We start from the raw sequence: 20,612 nt of genomic DNA on the forward strand, positions 1-20,612 counted from the left end.
AAAATAAGCATGGATGATCTTGCCTGCAGTTTTTTTGACAATAGTGCAACAACACTCTTATACATTTATTTGTCAGGACATAGTCAGGAATACAATCTTAATAGAAGAATGAAAGATAAAAGATTCAGTTGGTAATACCATCCTTTTTGTCAAGCAGGGTCAATTTTGATCCACGAGGACAACAGGTGTCAAAAATGATCTATAATTTAATTTAAATGAGACCTATTGGCTATAATTTCCAAACATATGTGTAAAATATGTGGTAATAAATTGGAATGAAGTTGGATGAAAAAGATATGACACAGAATCAAACCAGATGGGTCCATTTTGACCCAGTAGGACAAAAGTTGTACAATTGGCAGGAAGAAAACAGGGGGGTTAAAATGATGTTATGAGAAAATGTCTTTGGACTGTAATATTTATTATTTATTATGCATAACTTGGTTTTGAACATCAGCTTGTTCAGCTAAGATGTTGCTTAGCTGAACAAGCTGATGATAATTTTCTTGTGCACAAATGTCAGTTTGATTTGAATTCTTAAGATTTTGGTGAACTGGCTTGAAATTAGATTAAAACACACTAGTATTTTTAAGTATTGTAAAATGATGTATGTGTGGACATTAAGAATATATATATATATATATATATATATATATATATATATATATATATATATATATATATATATATATATATCAATATTTGTATTGTGGGGAAAACCGAAGGTCTCGGGGTAAACCCACGCCTGTAGGTAAGTGTGTGTTTCTTTAGGGGTGTCATGCAAGGAGTGTCAGAAGACGGTTAAAACCCAATAACGCTGGCAACATGGAGTATACAGTTCCTCCAAGAGCTGGAGTCTTCCTTTTTAGATAGCTCATCAAAGACCTCTGTGATATGTGTTTGCAATGCTTTGACTAAGGCTTTATCCACTGACGAACTGTCCAGTATGATAAGTGTCCTCAACGTTTCCTTCCCTGAGTACTTTTTGAGGTCTCTGGTCACAGCCTTGCATATTTTGTCACTGTATTTGATGTCTGGGCAGAAGTCTTCAGGGATGTTGAGTCCCTCCAATGTCTGGTTCACCACTTTTTTTGTGTGTTTCACAAATCTCTCTTCATTCTGGCTCTGTACAGGGTGAAATTTAGTCATCACTTTTACCGTTAGCAGTGTCACAAATGACTGGAGGGGCGTCTCATTTTCTCTCGTGGATTTAATAGGGTTACAAGAGCCAGATGGATTAGCAGCTCTTTGTTCCACTGTGTTTTCTGTTTGTTTTACTTCCACTAAAGTTACCTTGTCTACAGGCTCTAAACTCATTTCTTTAACTGAGTTGTCTTTCACTGCATTTGCCTTCTCGTAAGACCGTAAAATTGTTTCTTCTAATGAGTCGAGGTCCCATGAATTTACCTTGTCTACAGGCTCTAAACTCATTTCTTTTGCTGCATTTGCCTCCTCGTAAGAACTTAAAATCTTTTCTTCTAATTCTTCAAGGTCCATTGAATATATCTCACGTGGAGCCTCTGCAACAGTTTGTTCCACAATGTTTTGTGCGTGCTGAGCTCCATATGGTTTTACTTCGATTTTTAAAGTCTTTGGTTGTTCTGAGTCCATTTTACTTATGTCATATGCACACTCTGTAAATCTGTGCTGACGCACAAAAGGTTTTACTTCGATTTTCAAAGTCTTTGGTTGTTCTGAGTCCATTTGAGTTATGTCATATGCACACTTTGTAGATCTGTGCTGACGCACAAAAGGTTTTACTTCGATTTTTCTAGTCTGTGGGTGATTTACTACCACTGGAGTTACCACATGTGCAGATTCCATAACTGTTTCCTCCACTATGTTTTCTGTGTTATCACCTGCAAAAGCTTTTACTTGGATTTTTAAAATGTTTGCTTTTGGCTGTTTCGTTGGTGGCATGGTTGCTTACAAATATCTGTGGTTTTACCTTCAGATATCAAACAATATCAATCAGTATCAAACAGAATCTGAAGGCCTATATACATTCTGGAATGTCTTTGTGATGTAATCCTCAAAGACATTGTGTCTTTGAAGATGACATCACAGCCAACTGGCACATGAAAGGGCATGACACATTTTGTGACATCAGAGTCGCATTTGTGACATCACTAGTGTGTGTGTGTGTGTGTATGTGTGTGTGCGTGTGTGTGTGTGTGTGTGTGGTGCACCACCATCACCCACTATGACCTAGATAATAAACATTTAGCAGAATTATCACCTTTCTGATAATATCAATAAAAACTGAAAATGTATAAACAGGAAAGAACATTTATTGCCAAGAAGCATTGTTACATAAAGAAATAAACTACCAAACACACATGTCCTTACTTTTTCTGTGTTATGTATATATATATATATATATATATATATATATATATATATATATATATATATATATATATATATATATATATATATATATATATATATATATTCAAAAAATTCGTTATTAAAACTTAGGGGTCCTAGAAATGCGGTCCTGAAACTGCAGCCCATGTAACACTGAGATTTCCGAGGCACCGTGAATGCATCATTTACCCGCATTAACCTGCTCAGTTAGCCAGCAGCTCGTTTGTCCACCGCACAGGTGTATGTCTCTCTCTTTCTCTCTCTCACTCTCTCTCTGTGTGTGTGTTGACTCGTCCTTTTTTTGTGTCAAATACCGAAAGCTCCAGATGACAAGCTAAACGCCGGATGACTGGAATATTTCCTAAAAACTGTGGGAACAACAAGAAGAAAGAAAAGCGGAGCTAATGTCAACCAGCTGTATGGTTATCATGTTGGCCCGAGCAGGACAACACAGAGATTTGACAGTTTATTTTTAGTCTTTTATTTAATTTATCAGGCGCTCAGCTGTAGTACGAATTGGCACCATTAAAGCACCACTACATTATTAAGGTAAGTAGCGTTTAACAAGCCTGTCTCTCTCTCTGTGTGTGTGTAGGTTTTATGCTTTAGCTCATCAACTCAGCCCAGGAAGGAGATTAACGTAGTGCAGCTAACCAGGTAGCTTGTAGGTTACCATCCTCAATTAGAGGTAATTAATCGATAACAGTGAGGGGGGTAAAATCATGCTTTTTAGTTAAGAGGGGGGCTATAAAATATAACCATTTTATAGCAGCATTCAGGCCTGCACCTCCTGTCTCATGTAGATAAAAGGCAGTACATCTGGCAGGTTTCCAGGTTATCTTCAGGTTATAACCTTTGGACCCCACTAAGTTTAGAGAGTTTGTTAAAAAAAGGACAGTTGGCCTTGTTGTTAAATGGCTAATATGTTAGGTTTTACTTTCACTTTTTCTTCAGCATATACAGGAAGAAGGCAGTGTTGATTATACTCTCGTAATGGCTTCAAAAATGGTTGAAATAAGTCAAAGTTTGCCTGCCTTATCACATTTAGACAGTGGTAGTACTCTGATCAATACAGCAGTTTGATGTAATTAAAGTATTACAGTAAAAGTAGGCTACTGCAGTATTATGAGTGAAGTAGTTAAAGTATTACAGTAAAAGTACTGCAGTATTATGAGTGATGTAGTATGCAGTATTACAGTGAAAGTACTGCAGTATTATGAGTGAAGTAGTTAAAGTATTACAGTAAAAGTACTGCAGTATTATGAGTGATGTAGTATGCAGTATTACAGTAAAAGTACTGCAGTATTATGAGTGATGTAGTATGTAGTATTACAGTAAAAGTACTGCAGTGTTATGAGTGATGTAGTATGCAGTATTACAGTAAAAGTACTGCAGTGTTATGAGTGATGTAGTATGCAGTATTACAGTAAAAGTACTGCAGTATTATGAGTGATGTAGTATGCAGTATTACAGTAAAGTACTGCAGTATTATGAGTGATGTAGTATGCAGTATTATGAGTGATGTAGTATGCAGTATTACAGTAAAGTAGTGGTTTGGTCCTCTGACTGATATATTATTATATATGACATCATTAGATTATTAATAGTGAAGCATCAGTGTTAGAGCAGCATGTTACTGTTGTAGCTGCTGGAGGTGGAGCTAGTTTACACTACTTTATATACAGTTAGCTAGTTTAGTCCAGTGGTTCCCAACCTAGGGGTGGGGCCCCTCCAAAGGGTCAGCAGATAAATGTGAGGGGTCGTGAGATGATTAATGGGAAAGGAATCTTTGAGAATCTTTGGTTTTTGCTGAAATATTGGATCATTTGAACATTTATTGATATTAAGACATATGAGAAGTTTAGAGAGAAAAATCACTATTTGGTGAAGCAGTTAACAACTCATTGACATCTGAAATGTGAGCCAGACTACACAATGGTTTAATCTTTAACAATGTGTTGTATTTTAAACGCTTGTTATATTATCCATTGTGTCAAATCTTCATATGAAATGTAACTAAAGTTGTCAGATAGACTCAAAGGTAAAACTTCACCTTTAACAAACTGTAACCAGTGAATGTCTCACATTCATTTATGTTAATCGTCTTTCATCATTTCTGCACAACGACCAGCTTTAACAACCATTTCTTGTTTTTTTTCCTGAAGGCTTCAACAACCTGTGATTGATCCAGATTATCTACGGAGGGCAAAGTTCAACGACCTCCAGCCTCCTCTCCCCCCTCCACCCTTAGCTGTCACTCTACCTCTCCATTCATCATCCCCCTCTCTTTGGGTCATTCATACGTCCATCTCCTTTCCCCTCCACCTCCTCGTCTCCTTCTGACATGGCCTCGGCCCAGTCGGAGCAGTCCAGCGTCCTGCAGGAGGAGCTCACCTGCCCGGTGTGTCTGGACTTGTACCGGGACCCCCATCTTCTTCCTTGCGGCCACAACTTCTGTAAGACCTGTCTGGACCGGTTAAAGCGGCAGGCGGAGCGAGGCCGCCTACGCTGCCCGGAGTGCCGCGACAGCCACCGATGCAGTACCAACTTTCAGAAAAACTTCAAACTCGCCAACATCGCCGACGACTACCGCCACCGTCGCAGAGCCAGCACAGCGGCCGCTACTGCGGTAAAATCCAGAGAGTTGCTGAATTCTTCTCTGCCGACGCAGCAAGCCAAGAGCATGTGTGCCGTCCCGTGTGACTACTGCCCGTCAGTCGCTGCGGAGAAGGCATCGCCGTCGGGCAAGTCAGTCGATGGGCCTTCTGTTTGTCAGGAAGTTGGCGAAAAGCAGGAAGCCGCCGCCGCGTCGATGTTCGCCATCAAGACGTGCCTGAAGTGTGAGGTGTCGATGTGCCAGGAGCACGTCAAACCACATCTGGAGCTGCCGGCGTTTCGTGAGCATCCACTAACCGAACCGATGAACGACTTCTGGAAGAGGAAGTGTCCAGATCATGACGAGATATTCAGGTATGAAGCGAAGCATGGACTGAACCTTTTTATCTAGAGTCACTCGATCAATGAATCACCCGTTTGACCACCAATAATTAGATCAATATCCTCCAACCTCAGGGGTGTCAAACTCATTTTAGTTGAAGGGCCACATACAGTCCAATTTGATGTCCAGTAAACCATTAAAACCAGTAAAACCATTGCATAATAACGTATAAGTAGGGCTGGGCGTTATGGGCAGGATCAAATATCAATATATTTTTGCCAAAATACCTCGATATCGATATTTTGACAATATTGTAGGGATAAGTATCGGTGAAACGATTAATTGATTAACAAAATGTTGCCGATTTATTTTCTGTCCAAATTGTTGCCACCTTATTCATGTTATCATTTTTTTTTATAAATTAATGTGATTGGGAATTGTTGTGGTGCTGAAAACTCAGTCATCAGCCTGCTGTGACTCAATGAAAACAGATATTGAATTTTGGAAAACAATAAAACTAGAAGTCCATTAAGTAGAAAATAGATATTTAAAGGTTAATTTTTCCCTTTCATCTGCGTGGTTTCCTCTACCATGGTTGCTCCACTAACTTTACTTTTTTCAGTTTTTATAACTTGCACAAACCACACTGAACTAAAACTTTCCACCTCATATTTTTCCTTAGTGATGGTAGTGTGTTCAATATCTCACAAAGATCTGTGATTTATAAAGTTAATCTGGATTTATTTATTTATTTATTTATCTTATTTTTTTTATTTTATCTGCTAATACAGATACTACTGCATGGACGACAAGATGTGTGTGTGCAACGCCTGCACCATCGAAGGAGGACACTCCGGACACACAATCAAGACCCTTAAAAACACCATGAAAGATCTGAAGGTAAAATTGGGAAAGATGGTGTTATCATGAAAAAAGGGGGTTCGTAAGTGTTAAATATAAAAGGTAGGGTTCCTCCTTCTCCTTACACTGATCTAACTTCTATTATCCAGCTAAATTGGGATACTCAGGATCAGGGTTATTATAGTTAACTAAGACTAAAACTAAAACTAGCGGTGAAAAAGTAATTTGGTTAACTGAAATAAAAATAAAAATAATCAAAACTAAATAAAAACTAAAATGAACAATGCAAAACTCAGGATAAAGTCTGCAAAGTAATGTTTAAATAGGTGGAGTCCACAGTCTGCTCACTTTAACCTCCTTTTTCATTGTCTGACTTACACAAAAAGTCCTGTGTGATGAGTCTGGAAACCCGATGAATGAAAACCAGTCAGTGAACGTGACTGATAGCGTCACATGACTTTGTGGTCTTTCTATAGAGGAGTAGTTATGTTCACTTCCTGTACGCTTCCCCATTCTCCTGAACACAGTGTGAAGTTGAGAAGCTTCCATGATCACAACCTGTCGCATGAGCAGCATCTAACTAATAACTAGTGTCCTTCTCAGACTACATTATTATAACATATTAAGTTGTCCTAATTCAGGGGTATTCAATTAAAATTCACTGAGGTCCAATTTATGAAAATGTGCTCTTAGTGAAGGTCCAAAATATCATAATGTCTGTCTTATTTTTCAGTACCTAGAAGTAGCATTGTAGTTATATCAGCATCTGTGTGTAGTGGGTAGATTGTAGACTGTCAAATAAATACAGTAAAATTAATTTATTAGTATTTACACTGAACCTGATTACACTGCTCCACTTTTACCGTAACAGCTGGAGAAGATGCACCCATTAAAATAGAAACGCTCGGACATTAGCTCGCCTATAAATGACCTCTGTCCTATTTCTACAGTGAGGAAGTAAGCAAGAAGTAAGAAGTAAGCTAGAAAAAGTCAGTGTGTTGCTATTTCTGCACTCTTGGAGCCAGATGGATTTAAAATAACCCTCACATACTGTAAATATTCTCACTCAAAATGAATCTCTACACTAATTTACATTCAGAAATTCCCCATCAGTCATTATTAAATGTTTGATTAATCCTTAATGAAGCTGTCAGAGAAAAAAAAGACATTCACAATCACTATTTTTTGGTCCAGGACAACATTTGACAGAATCTGAAGAATACAACATTTTTGATTTTTTTTTTTAATAAACACAGGTGAAATTTGTACATTTGCATATACAAAAAATGTGAATCAGCTGCACAAAAATTAAAAAAATTATGCATCTTATTTTACATTTTTGTATATTCTGGGTCACATTAGAAAAATAAATTGAGTGTAGCTTTCAGAGTTTATGAGGTGCACCTGAATGCACCATGAAATCCCTTGTTTTTACAGTGTGCGCTCGGCTCAGCGCTTCACAAAGCGATGTGGCCGCACCATTGATTTTTAAGTGTTTTACGTTTTTCAGTGGAGGTGGCGTGACGGACGTGACTGCAGGGTGAAAGCTCAGAGAGAGGGGGGGGGGGTTGTCCTCTTTTTTGGCAGTAAAACACACAGAGAGAGGAAGAAAGAGAGCAAGAGAGAAGTTCACAGCTCCAAGAATAGAAAATCAATTTGTGGCAGGCAAAGTTTTATTAGGGTCAGTTAAATAATGAATGTACGGGAAACCCTCATGAGCTGCGTACTATTAACACTATAATCAGTACAAAATGACTGGAAAAGGTTTAGTTTAGGCTACTTCCTGTTAACTTTATCAATAACCTTTTAAAATCTCTCTCACATAAAGCCACTCACAGTTATCTGAGGCAAAGAATGAAGTGTGGAAAGGAAAAAATAAAGGATCACTCTGAAAAACCTTGTTACTCTCGATTTATTCCTACTTTGACAGTAAGGTTCAAAGTTCAAGGTTTATTGTCATTTGAAAACACGCTGTCACATGAGCAGAAAGAAACATGCACTCAGGTCCCAGCAGCGTAAAAAAGTGACAGTGATAAAGAAAATGAAAAAATAGTAAATTAGGGCTTAAATAATCCTTTTAATAAAATCAAAATAATAAAAAACAACCTCCTATCTAAGGTTAACTATTAAAATAACTTAATACAGCAGCTTATGTTCATAGCAGCAGTTCACTGAGGTTCAGTAAATGCTTTCAGAGTTTATTTCTCAGCTCAGTTTTTATAATATTAACACCCTCACACCAAAATCATAGTTTCAGTGTCAGGGAGCAGCTCTGGTTTTTTACCGTGTCTGCTTAGGGAAACTTTCATGATCATTAAATTGTGTTATACGTGATAAACTGCTAATCTATTCATGTGTCATTAATGGTTAAATGTTATCGCAGAGCCTTTAAAAAGACTAAAAATATCTTTAAATGTCTGGAGTTGTAGGAGTTAAGTTGTAAATTTGATTTCAGTTTATGTTATTTATCATTATTATCATTATTTTCTGATTATTTAACATAAACTAACCAATCAACTTATTAATTAAACTTAAAAATAATCAGTACTATAATGAAACAAATCATTAGTTGCAGTCCTCTATAAATGACTTCAAAATGAGCTCCATTTTTAACACACTACAACAGTAAAATCCTGTTTTTGCATTATTATTTAGTCTTATATTATATTATGTATGAGTACAACAGTCACATGTGATACTTTACTGATTTTTTCCTACTTGAAAAACCTGAAAAGAGGTTTTAAAAAGGTCTTAAAAGTCATTATATTTTTTGTTAAATTCTGTGCTGATTTTACTTCTCGGGGCATGCAACGTCATTTTCACTGAGCACGTTTTCATCCTTTCGTTCACCAGGGAACGCTGGATAAGCAGCTGTACCGGGTTGAAAGGAAGTACAGCATGGCAGAGAAGAAACTCCAGGAGCAGAAGGAGAAGGAGAGGCAGAATAAGGTAAGATGGTGCCATGAAACTCATACAGCTGATATTTTAGTTTGTGATGTTTATATGATCACAATCTGGTTACAGTGTCATTAGTTTGTAATTTGAGTTGATGGCATTTACGTCCCGAACTTTATCAGCGAATACTTTAAAAATACCTTTAAATAGCAAAGAAATTAAACTTGCTTGAGTGCGTTTTTGTGAGCCTTTGTTTCATACTTTCAACTTTCAATACAGCGTTTCCTGTATTCTTTTGTCTTTTCCTCTCCGTCGCTTCCCTCGTCTAGAAGTTCATGGACGACTCGGAGCAGTGCTTGAACAGGCTCGGCGAGGAGATGAAGGCCAAAGTTTTCCTCTTTATCACCCGGCTGCGAGAATGCACGCGCACCCACTGCGACACCAACGGGCCGGCGATTCAGAAGAACATCTCCAAGATCTGCCAGGACCAGGCCCGCCTTCAGGAAGTCCGCTGCGGCCTCGAGAGCCTCATGCAGGAAAACGACCCTTTCCGCTTCATCGAGGTGATTTGTAGTTACTGTATCAGGGTTGGGAAGGTTACTTTGGAAATGTTGTAGGTTATAGATGACTAGTTACTCTATTTAAAATGTAATAAGTAATGTAACTAGTTCAATTACTTCATCAAAGTAATGTAACTTATTACATTTTATTACATTTCTAATTTTCTAACCAATGTTTTCAGCTGTTAGGGTAAATGTTCCCTCCATCTGTCCTTCCTTCCTTCCTCCCTTCCTTCTGTCCGTCCTTTCTTCCTTCTGTCCGTCCTTCTTCCCGTCCTTCTGTCCTTCCTTTCTTCCTTCTGTCCTTCCTTCCTTCCTTCCCTCCTTCCCTCCCTCCCTTCTTCCCTTCCTTTCTTTAAACAATTATTAAGTTGGGACCAAAATTTTATAGCTGCAATTTGGTTGATTTTGGAATTTTTTGTGTAATATTTGTGTCTTAATAATCTCTGTTTTATCATTTTTCAGGCATACAAGACAACAGGAAGACAGTGAGTACAGCCTTTATACTTATCAAGACATTTATAGATATAGAAAATGAGTCTAATCTCAAATAACCCGCGACCGTGTGTGTTTGTGTCTTTTAGGTGCCGCAGACAGTTGAGAAAAAACATGTTCTACCCAGAATACATCGACATGGAGACGGAGGTCCTCGGAGTGATGATGGAGGACGAAATGAGAAAGTTCCTTGACGAGGAACTTCCGTGTCACATCGTCGCTGCCATTAATTCTCTGTGTAAGGAATTTTCCTTCATCGAGCTCAAAGCTTCATGATAAACAGCATTCATTGATTTATTTATTTTATGCCACTTTAAGGCAGCAGAACAAGCTGAAAAGATAACATTTATTATCACCTTAATCTTATTTATACAGCACCTTTCATACAGGTTAATGTAGTTTAAAGTGTTTTACAGTTGATTGACAAGCTGATAATAAGACAGAACATAAAGAAAACAACAAGAACAAATTAAAAGACTAAAAACACTGAGACTAATGCATGCAAGAGAAATAAGTAAAATAAAGAAAAGAAAAAATATAAATAAGAGAGAATAGGAGAAGTTTATTCAAAGTAGTAAAAAAACTGGGTTAAAATCAAGCGGGAGTTCCGGTCCTCTTAATTGATGCCAACGCGGAAGTAACTTAAAACTGCATTCTATCAAAAGGCCACCAGGGGGCGTCTGTTTTGGTGTCAAAAGGATTTCCGTCTCTATACAAGTCAATGGAGAATTCACCAACTTCTCACTTGATTTATAACCTCAGTAAACATTTTCAAAATGTGTTTATGGTCTCAATCGCTAGTTTAAAGCCTTCTTCAATGCAGTATGATGTTCATTTGTGAAATTTTGGCCTTTTATATGTGACGATAAAGCAGGGTATGCATTAGGGCTCGGCTACGTCGTGATTGACAGGTTGATTGGTTCACAGGTTCAGGAGGGCGCCTCATGTCCCTCCTGATGCCCATATAAGTAGAATCTGTGTTTTTATTTTTCTCGGCATGCACCTGAAATTTTCAAGATGGCGCTGCCCAGATCCGATACTATTGGCTTCCGAGCAGCAGTCCACAAACCAATGGGTGATGTCACGGATGTTACGTCACTTTCTTATATACAGTCTATGGTTAAAATAGATTAAAAAGACAAAACTAAACTAAAATGAAATAAAGAGATGAAGTTTAATAAAAGCTAGATTTAAAACCACATTAAAAGAAAAAAGAAACACGAATAAAGAACATAAAACGTATTAAATGATAATAAAATAGAATAAAAACTGTCTCTGCCTGTTTACACATCCAGCAGACGCAGAGCTACAGTAGCATTTATTTGAAATCTTTTTATTTTATTGTCCATCTGATGAATATCAAATACTTTATCTTGGTTTCCAGCGACTCCTGAGAGAAATATCTGGTTCTTTAACTTCTAAATGCTTCACTGTGTTTACCAACTAGTCGCTAACTGAGCTTTTTTACAATGAGACTGAACCAAATGGTAAATTTAAAGGCCAGAAGACCAGAACAATGAGCTAAAAGATGCAGAGTTGGTGATAAACCTTTGTAGGATCATCACTGCTAGCAATCAATGGCATTTTATTTGTATTGCACTTTTCATACATGGTTAAGTGCTTTACATAGTCCAAAAACTGAGAAAACACTGTCATAACTCTCATGAATCTTTATGGAGGAAACACCAGAGGTAGGATAAAAATGTAAAAGAAAATAATACTCAAATAAAATATAATAGACATACAATAAAATAAAGTCACTATAGAATAAAGTGGGTAAAGCCAGAAATGAGAGGAGGGAGTATTAAAAGGATAAGAGGATAAAAGGAAAATAAAACAATAAAACAACTAAGAGTAAATGTGATGAAGTAAAACCAGACATAAAAGGTGGAAAACAATCATAAAACATATAGTGAACAACAAGTAGTAAAACAGACTAAAACATAAAATAAAAGACAGATTCATGAATGAAATAAAAGTTCAATTGAAAGTCAGATTAAAAATGTTTAGGTCTTAACTTGTTAAATATAAATATTAGTCAATTACAGTCAATTAAATGCTAAAATGTCCCATACATCAGGCCATCTTTCAGATCTCGAGGAGGAAGAGGAGCAGGACGACAACGAGGAAGAGGCCGCGGAGGAAGACGACGATGACGACGACGACCTCGACGACAGCAGCGAGGAAGAAATGAGGAGCGAAGGAGAGGAGGAGGAAGACGAGGAGGAGGAGGAAGGACACGACCGGAGCGAGCTGGCCGACGACCTTTACAGCCCTGGGGAGGAGGAAGAGGAGGAGGAGGAGGAAGAGGTGGAGGAGGAGGAGGAGGATGATGACGATGATGACGAGGATGGAGACGAGGAGGACGATGAAGAGAGAGGGGTTTAATGACAGGATTTGTATGTTTTTTACACCAGTTTAAGCACTTTTTGGATTTGACTGTGGGCGAAGGAACCCATCTTCTTTTTCTTGAATGTCTCATGTACAGAACCGCTGCCACACTTTGCCTCAAACCCTCTTGTGACGACACCGAGGACGACGACGATGCTAAACTAACACGTGCACTGACAATCCGCCGGTGTGTCTCTCTCTCTCTCTCTCTCTCCCTCTCCCTCTCCCTCTCTCTCTCTCCCTCTCTCTCTCTCTCTCTCTCCACTAAAACCTGCGTCGTGTCGCGTACTTGACTTAAACTTGACTTAAGGTGCTTTTACATCGGAGGACTTTTGCTGTAAAACGCATAACGTGAATGTGAATGTACAATTAAAGAAAGAATGTTTGACTGGATGGATTCAAAGACTTAACTTAGAAACAGAAACTTAGAAATCGGCAAACCCTCTTGTTTGTCTCTGATTGCCTGATTTTTTTTTTTCTACAAATTTACTACAAACATTTTACAAAATGTGATGAATTTGCTTGTAAATTTTAGATTTAAAACTACTAGATTTAATCTGGTTTGTTTCACAAAATATGTTCAGACATAGTTTAATTTAGTTTTCCATTACCATACAAAGCCTTTTGACCAGTATCCTTGTGAACAGGCCATATATAAATATATAAATATCTAAATATATAAATATATATTTCCTGAAGGAGATGAACTGAATCAAACACACACACATGGTTCATATAAATCTACTTGAATGAGTCCTGTGTTTTTAAGCTAGAGTTGAACACTGGAAGCCAAAGAGTGAGGATGTGTGTGTGTGATACTTTTTTTTTGCTTTGAGAATAAGTTTGTTTGCTCAGCATGTTTTCCCCTTAGAGTTAAAAAAAGGAAATGCAATGTTCAATAAATACAACAAGTTTACATTAGGCTATGTAAAAAAAAAAAGACTTTTCTTTTTCATTGTTGTGCTTTAAATTTTAACTTTTAATTTAATGCATTGTTTTAAAAAGAAGAAAATGTCTAATGTTCCTATGCACTGTTCATACATTATTCTTAAAGTATAAGTTTCAGGTGATGTTGGATTTTGCACTTTACTACAAAATAAAAATCTATGTTAGGCCTAAAAATATTTGAATGTTCAAGGTTACTCTTTATTTTGATACGAGTGATTTTTGTGAGGGGCCAAACGGAAATAATTAATACATCATAATAATAATAATAAAGCCTGCTGAAATGTGAACGATTGTCTTGTTGTTCTTACAGTCTGTTAAAAAGTGTATTGTCCCCTCTGGGAAATGTGTCTTGGACAAAAACAACACATAGAACATCCACAGATTGCACACACCACACATTGCATATATCCCATATTGCACGTATCCCAGTGGAAAGATAAAAACATAAAAACACCATTGCACAAACCCCCAGCCTCACTTAGCACCATTCATAAGTTGAATTGCGTTTGGCACAAATGAGAATATGAAGCGGTTAAGTTTCCATTAAGGTGGTTTATGCCTTCTGCCCGAGGGAAACAGCTCAAACTCAGCATTAAGAGAAGGTGAGTTGTGTCTGAGAGTATTTTTTTTATTTTTATTAACCTTTATTTTACCTTGAAAGACCATTGAGGAGGAATCCTCATTTACAATGGTGTCGAGATACTCATTTAAAACACAACACAAAACAATATCAGGTATAAGTAAACAAAAGAAAGAAAGAAAAGAAAATATAAGATAAAATAAAACAATTAATAAATACAGTTAAACAGTCAAGATGCGGTGAAGTTAAAAACAATTAATAACCTGTATAACAGGATGAATGATTATGGCAAGAAAAACCCTTATTTCAACTTTGTTTTGGGGTTTTAAGACATACTTTTTTATTAAATTGTCATTATTATTATTATCATTATTATTATTAACCTTTATTTTAACTTAAAAGACCATTGAGGAGAATAGAAAACAAAAGAAAGAAAGAACATAAAATATTAGGAAAAATAAAACAATTAAAAAATACAGTTATTTATTTGGGGTTTTAAGACATACAAAGCGGACCCGGAACCTTTGCACTGACATGTTGAAGCGACGGACGTAAATACAGACGCACCAGTTTCCGGAGCTTGCAGGAATAGCAGCATGTGTGTTTTAGATGTCATTAAATCTGGTTGCATGTAGATAATTCACCAACAATTATAAACACAATACAAATAAGAAGTTGGACCATGAATCCTGTGTTTCGAAAGGTAATGTTAAAATCTTTTATTTGTCTTTATTGTGACTTAATGTGTGTCTTCTTCTCAGAGGTCACACTGTAGTTATCATGTTAAATAATATGTAAATGTTCTGCTATGTTTAATATGAGAGTAAGGTTATTATTATGTGTTATATTATGTCACTGTTTCATAGTAAACCACTTAAATAAACCTCTCTAAAGTCGTTTTCTGTGTCAGTGTGGAGGTAGACAGTCTGCAGGTGTACTTCGGCAGAAAGTAGTTCCCATTAAACTTGTATTTTTCTGCTTGTTTTATGGAAATTATGTTGACTTTTTTAGAGATTTTTACGCCCAAAGTAAGTTAAGTTTAACTGTGCATTTGTTTCATTTTTTGTGAGTGTTTCATGATGTGGCTGCTGATGAGAAAGCTCCCCCTCCCATGTCCAGTACTGAAATATACAATCAGCCTTTTATAACTGAGTGTGCTTTGCTGCTTGAAAATGTGGTTTAAAATATATCCAGCAAGATAAGTATCACATAAATAACAAATAAGCACTGTGAAGCTAATATGAGGCTTCAGCAGTCTGAGTTAGTCATATCAAGTGGATATCTGCCACATTTACAGTCTTTTTAGCATCAAATTCCCTCTTTGTGTTTCCCTGTTGAACTTTAGTGCAAGTATAGTAACACAAATAGGGATTTTGGGCACCTGATTATCATTTTAAGACAGACTCATGAATCCTATCCTATAAGAAATCCATGTTGTTGTATGACAGCTGATGTTTTCCTGTTTTTCACAGTTGCAGGTGTTCGCACAACAGTCGTTTGTGTTGAATCAAACGCTTTCATCATGCCGGTAAGTCTGTGCTTTTTAAGGAAGTAGTGGCAGTACTTCATAACAAAAAACTACCTTGTTCTTTTTTAAATGTAGTTACAGGCATCCAATCAGCGGTCACATACATAAAATATTGTTTGATTAACAGGAGACTTTTGAGTGTAATACTTGTGCTCTTGTATTTAAAGGATCACACCATCTATCCAGCATCCTGTGTTGGGTAAGTATTTAAAGTTTGATATGAATTAAAGATATGTTGTTATCTAGTATGAGTAGATCTAAACAGGACTAAGAGGGGGTCATTTGAAGTGACATTGGCACCATTTTTTAACCAAAAGTAAGACTGAATGCTCCTGAAAATGTCAAATGGTGTAACCACAAAAGAATGATAAATATTAAATCTTTTATCCACCTACAGTGTATTTAAGTGAACTTATACAAATAATTACTTCATTTAAAAATGTTTTTAACATTTTTCTGATTGACATGGTTCCCCAGATTAAATGTAATATTTAGAACAATTGTATTCCATTACCTTTATTTAATATAAAAAGTTAGAATGTAAGATCATGCCAAACTAGTTGATATGGTGTTTTATTGAGAATTTAGTGTTTTTAAGCAAGTTGAATTATTTGGTACAAAGTTTTTATGGTTACACCACTTAGACATTTTTGCTATAATCCTCTAATATATTCTCTCAAAATGGATTAAAAGCAGAAATTTGATGCTGGGTCCAAAAAAAAAAAGAATGTGTGCAAGTTATTCATACGTTTATTTTCACATTTTAACCCTTTTATATTTGACTAAACCACATGGACACAAAAACAAACAAAAAAACCGTCATTGACCCTGAATCAGATAAAGCTGCAAGACAAACTTTACCCAGATGTCATGTGTACAAAGTATATGTGTTGTATATTAGTTTAAGTGTAGTTGACTAGACGTTTGTTCCCTTCAGGAGGGATTTCTGCTGTAAACGAACGACAGTACAGAAGCATGCCGACCCACGGGATTGGGAAGTGGAGGCATCTTCTACTCAAAAATGCGGTAAGACTCTTAAATGAAAAAAACACAATTTTTACAGCAACTTTAAAGAGCTTAATGGTAGAATTTGATTTTTAAGAATAAAACCGATGATAGTTGCTGTTTATTCTGAACATAAGTCAACGTTCAAGCTTCAAGGTTTAGTTTATTAATTCATAAAAACCTGGAAATTGTTGACCACTCAAACTCTTATTTTTAAGATTTGAGACCACAGTATTTTATGTATTATTATTTTTTTGTTGCAAAGCCTGAATATAAAGGACTGTTAAAGGTGTTGGTGGTTATTTAAGGAACATATTTGGTGAGGAAACAAGAATGTCTCATTATTTTGATGATGTTTTTTGTTTGTTTGTGTTTTTTTAGCCAAAGAAAAAGAAAGACAAACGTCAGGTTATTCCGAAAAGGATCTTTAAAGCAACGGATACAGCTTATGGGTCTCTGAATGTGACAGTGTCGGGTTATGACATGACAGTGGTGGAGCATTACTCCCAATACATCCACAACATCTGCAACCGGCTCGGCGTCGCAGTGGCAGACAGGTGAGGATATTTAGAAAGACTGAAAAAGGAAGAAGTGTAACAAAACATCAGTAACCTTCATCACAGCAAGACAAATCCTTAACACACTGGTGAGGCATATCAGAGAATATGTCTGGTGTTTTTTTTATGTTCAACAAAACAAATGTGTTGAACCAAACCAAAAATGACTTGATCCTGCTTACGAGTCATGTGTTTGCATCCAACATCTTAATAATCTGAGCCGTAGACCTCTGAGCCGTAGACCTCTGTTGTCCAAAAACTATTAAAAACATGAACTGGCTGGTATGTTCCTTCAGCTCAAAGATTGTGGTGACAGCAGTTTGTTTTATTATGGCTCCAAAGATTAATACTAAACACATTTTCAGTCTCCTGAGAGTAGTTCTGTGTACGGCAGATAACACTGCGAATGAGCGGTTCTTTATACAGTGCTCTGCTCGCTTTTTGAGCTACATATCATAACCTCTTGACTTTGTGCTCATTTTCTTTGAGAAATGTACAAAGTCAAGAGGTTGTGATATGCACCACAACAAGCTAGTGAACACCTGCGTTCCTGTGTATGCACTGTGGCGTCTGCTGTACAAAGAACTACTCTCCTGAGACTGAAGATGTGATCGCTGTTATTTTGTCTTTGGAGCCGTTTCTAAACAATTAACAACACTCTAATCAGTGGAGTGCAGTGGAGTGGCTCATTGAGGTGTTTTTAATAGTTTTGGACCACAACAAAGCTCTGTGGTATCGTTATAGCTGGCTGTTGCATTTTCCACAGTCACTTGAACGCACCATGGAGGAGTTTAAAACAGTCCCTGCTCTTCACTGCAACACAATATAATTAGACACAAGCACAGTTTTATTTAAAGGCTTTCATCTGACAAAGAAGTGATGTTCTTCTCATGCAGCTATGCTTTGCCAACTAAAACCACAGAGGTCATGCTAATGCAGGAGCAAGGCACCAAGATGTACATTGACGCCACCCTAAAGACTCATAAACGTGTTGTTCAGGTAAAACCAAGTTCTGTTTGTATTTTATCTGATTTGAGCCCGTTTTTACGACAGTTAAACGCTCAGCATGCATACCGGGTTAGTTTTCTTGGAAACTTGGGTGTTTTTGTGTATTTAATTGATCTTTTATTTGTCTTAATTGTATCTAAAGCTGAGCACCTTGAACGCCACATTGTGTCCCGTCTTCATGGAAACTGTCTTAAAGAATCAACCTGAGGGAGTTCAGCTCTCTGTGAATCAGGTGAGTTCGCATGAAGACAGCTCTGCCATATTATACTGAAGCTGAGGGTGCACATAACGATTATTTTCACTTTTAATTAATCCGTCATTTGGTTTATATAATGTCAGAAAATGATGAAAAATGTAAAGCATTGCTTCCCAAAGCCTCATTCTGTCCCAGACAACAGTTAACAATGCAAATATAGTCAGTTTAATATCATAGACGACTGAAAACAACAGATATTATTATCTTATTATATTGACACCAGAAAATGTTGCATTATTTTCTTAAAAAGTGACTAAAAACGATGAATCGATTATCAATATAATTTTCTAATTGTTCTAACTCAAGCATGATCCTGGATGCTTTATTTATTCTTCTCCTTTTCTCAGATGTGTTGTTATTATGTTTTTTTTTAACCCAAGAAATGATGTGGAAAACCTAAATCCCATCATTTTTACTCCCTTTATAAACATCTCATCCCAAAACTGTTAAAATGCTACTATAACAGTCTTTATTTTTCTATTTCTCTTTCCCTCTCAGCACACCGACTCTGAGTTCCAAGCACGTTTCAAGGTGCGTCCAGAGCTGCAGGAGCTTTTGGCTAAGATGAACCACTAGGACCTGTGACATCAAGACATTTCTGATATTCAAAACTGTACACAACACTGATTTTACACTTTGTTAAAAAGGAATACCTGTTTTCTTCATCTGTTATTTATTATCTGGCATTCCTGAGCTTCAAGTAATGGATCATTTGCATTGAAGTAATTGTATACAGTCATTCTTGACACTGTTTTTTTCCCCCTGCAAAAATAAAATCTGTTGTTTTTGTTCCAAACTAAGAAATTGTTGTATTTCATGTTTGGGTAGAATCAGAAATTCTGTTACTTTATAGTAAATGGTTTGCACAAAAACTATACTACTACTATACTATACTTTACTGTTTCAATTTAAACATGTTCATTATACAGTTTATATAACTTGCTGCTTACCTTACTCAAAATTTGAAGAATATGCATTAATATGATTAACTTGCTTAACTTAAAATCTGTAGTACATTTACATCTAAAAATGCTTATTTACATCTCAATCTTTGCAAAGTTATTTGTATATGTGATTACTCTGCTGATCTTAGTAGTTTCCAAATGTACAGAAATCTTGCCATTTGTCTTTGGTATTTTGGATGAATCAGATTTAAGATAAAGTGAAGAAAAAAACCCCAACAGTGACACAGGATTAAAATAATTCTTTTTTATTTCAAAACTTTGTTGACCATGTAAATCTATAGTCATCATCAGAATCAGAAACAGGTTTATCACCAAGTAGGTTTGCACAAAAAGGAATTTGCCTTGCTGTTGTTGTGCATAACAGTCAAAATGTTCACAAAAATGAAGTAATCACAAGTAATATAAGATGCAAAAAAAACTGATAAAATATGTAAATAAGTAAAAAAGATAAAATATGTAAATAAGTAAAAAAGATATAAGTAAAAAAATTATAAAATAAGTAAATAAGTAAAAAAAAAATGATAAAATAAGTAAATAAGTAAAAAAAGATAAAATATGTAAATAAGTAAAAATGATAAAATAAGTAAAAAATGGCTGTGTTGTTTTCGTAAGTTAAAAATAACCTTATTGATTCTTCTGTTATGATAAAAGAGACAGCCTTCTAAAATGCAGTAACTGATTTTGACTGCTAGGGGGCAGCATAAACAAGCTGTGAACTCAACACTGTCATATCATCACCTGTTGAGTTGATACGTTGAACTATTAGCAAACAGTTGCTCTTTAAAATTATTATCATTCATTTGTAGTCAAGTTCAATCTTCACTCTGCTTTAGCTCTTTTTTGATCTCTACCAACTCCTGAGGGAAATATCTGGGTCTTCAGCTGCTAAATGCTCCACTATGTTTACTAGCTCATTGCTAACTGTGTTAGATGTTTGGTGCTGAGCAGATAGTGTATAGTGGGGTTTTCTGAGTGTTTTTTCCCTGAAAAAAGCAGCCTGCTGCGAATGAAAACTACACAGAGCTGTGAGAGTCCCCAAAACAGTAAAGTTGCAGCCGTACAGCTAAACAATGAGCTGAAACTCATTATAAAGCTACATAAAGCAGACAGGTGCTGCATGTCATGTGATACATTGCATATTATGTACCAAAAAGAAGATTAAAAAGACTAAAAATCATTATAACTTTAAAGTTGCATAAATTAGTACATTTCTGGCCACAGAAAAAACAAATCTAGGTGCTTGTTTACCCACAAT

The 20,612-nt window shown here is 36.3% G+C and overlaps 2 protein-coding genes across 2 annotated transcripts; both read left to right on the forward strand.

Annotated features, from left to right (window-relative positions):
- The first annotated feature begins 2,578 nt into the window (after positions 1-2,578).
- Positions 2,579-13,452, forward strand: zgc:92594 (uncharacterized protein LOC436996 homolog). Its single transcript, XM_062445128.1, has 8 exons — positions 2,579-2,919; positions 4,536-5,340; positions 6,100-6,208; positions 9,023-9,118; positions 9,394-9,627; positions 10,090-10,112; positions 10,209-10,357; positions 12,200-13,452. The coding sequence occupies exons 2-8, from the start codon at positions 4,715-4,717 to the stop codon at positions 12,505-12,507; spliced, it is 1,545 nt and encodes a 514-aa protein (XP_062301112.1). The 5' UTR covers positions 2,579-2,919; positions 4,536-4,714; the 3' UTR covers positions 12,508-13,452.
- Positions 13,453-14,601: 1,149 nt separating this feature from the next.
- mrpl48 (mitochondrial ribosomal protein L48) lies at positions 14,602-19,183 on the forward strand. The gene is made up of 8 exons (XM_062444704.1): positions 14,602-14,741; positions 15,511-15,566; positions 15,734-15,765; positions 16,504-16,592; positions 16,953-17,128; positions 18,025-18,127; positions 18,279-18,368; positions 18,891-19,183. The coding sequence occupies exons 1-8, from the start codon at positions 14,721-14,723 to the stop codon at positions 18,966-18,968; spliced, it is 645 nt and encodes a 214-aa protein (XP_062300688.1). The 5' UTR covers positions 14,602-14,720; the 3' UTR covers positions 18,969-19,183.
- Positions 19,184-20,612: the final 1,429 nt, after the last annotated feature.

This window comes from Scomber scombrus, chromosome 23 (genome assembly GCF_963691925.1).
Source record: "Scomber scombrus chromosome 23, fScoSco1.1, whole genome shotgun sequence".
NCBI lineage: Eukaryota > Metazoa > Chordata > Actinopteri > Scombriformes > Scombridae > Scomber > Scomber scombrus.

Excerpts from the sequence above, each read along its gene's own strand:
- mrpl48 (XM_062444704.1), top strand. The coding sequence starts at position 14,721 with ATGAATCCTGTGTTTCGAAAG. Across the intron at positions 14,742-15,510 it reads TGAATCCTGTGTTTCGAAAG|TTGCAGGTGTTCGCACAACA; the intron begins GTAATGTTAAAA and ends TGTTTTTCACAG. Across the intron at positions 17,129-18,024 it reads GGCGTCGCAGTGGCAGACAG|CTATGCTTTGCCAACTAAAA; the intron begins GTGAGGATATTT and ends CTTCTCATGCAG.
- zgc:92594 (XM_062445128.1), top strand. The coding sequence starts at position 4,715 with ATGGCCTCGGCCCAGTCGGAGCAGTCCAGCGTCCTGCAGGAGGAGCTC. Across the intron at positions 6,209-9,022 it reads ACACCATGAAAGATCTGAAG|GGAACGCTGGATAAGCAGCT; the intron begins GTAAAATTGGGA and ends TTCGTTCACCAG. Across the intron at positions 10,358-12,199 it reads CGCTGCCATTAATTCTCTGT|GCCATCTTTCAGATCTCGAG; the intron begins GTAAGGAATTTT and ends CCCATACATCAG.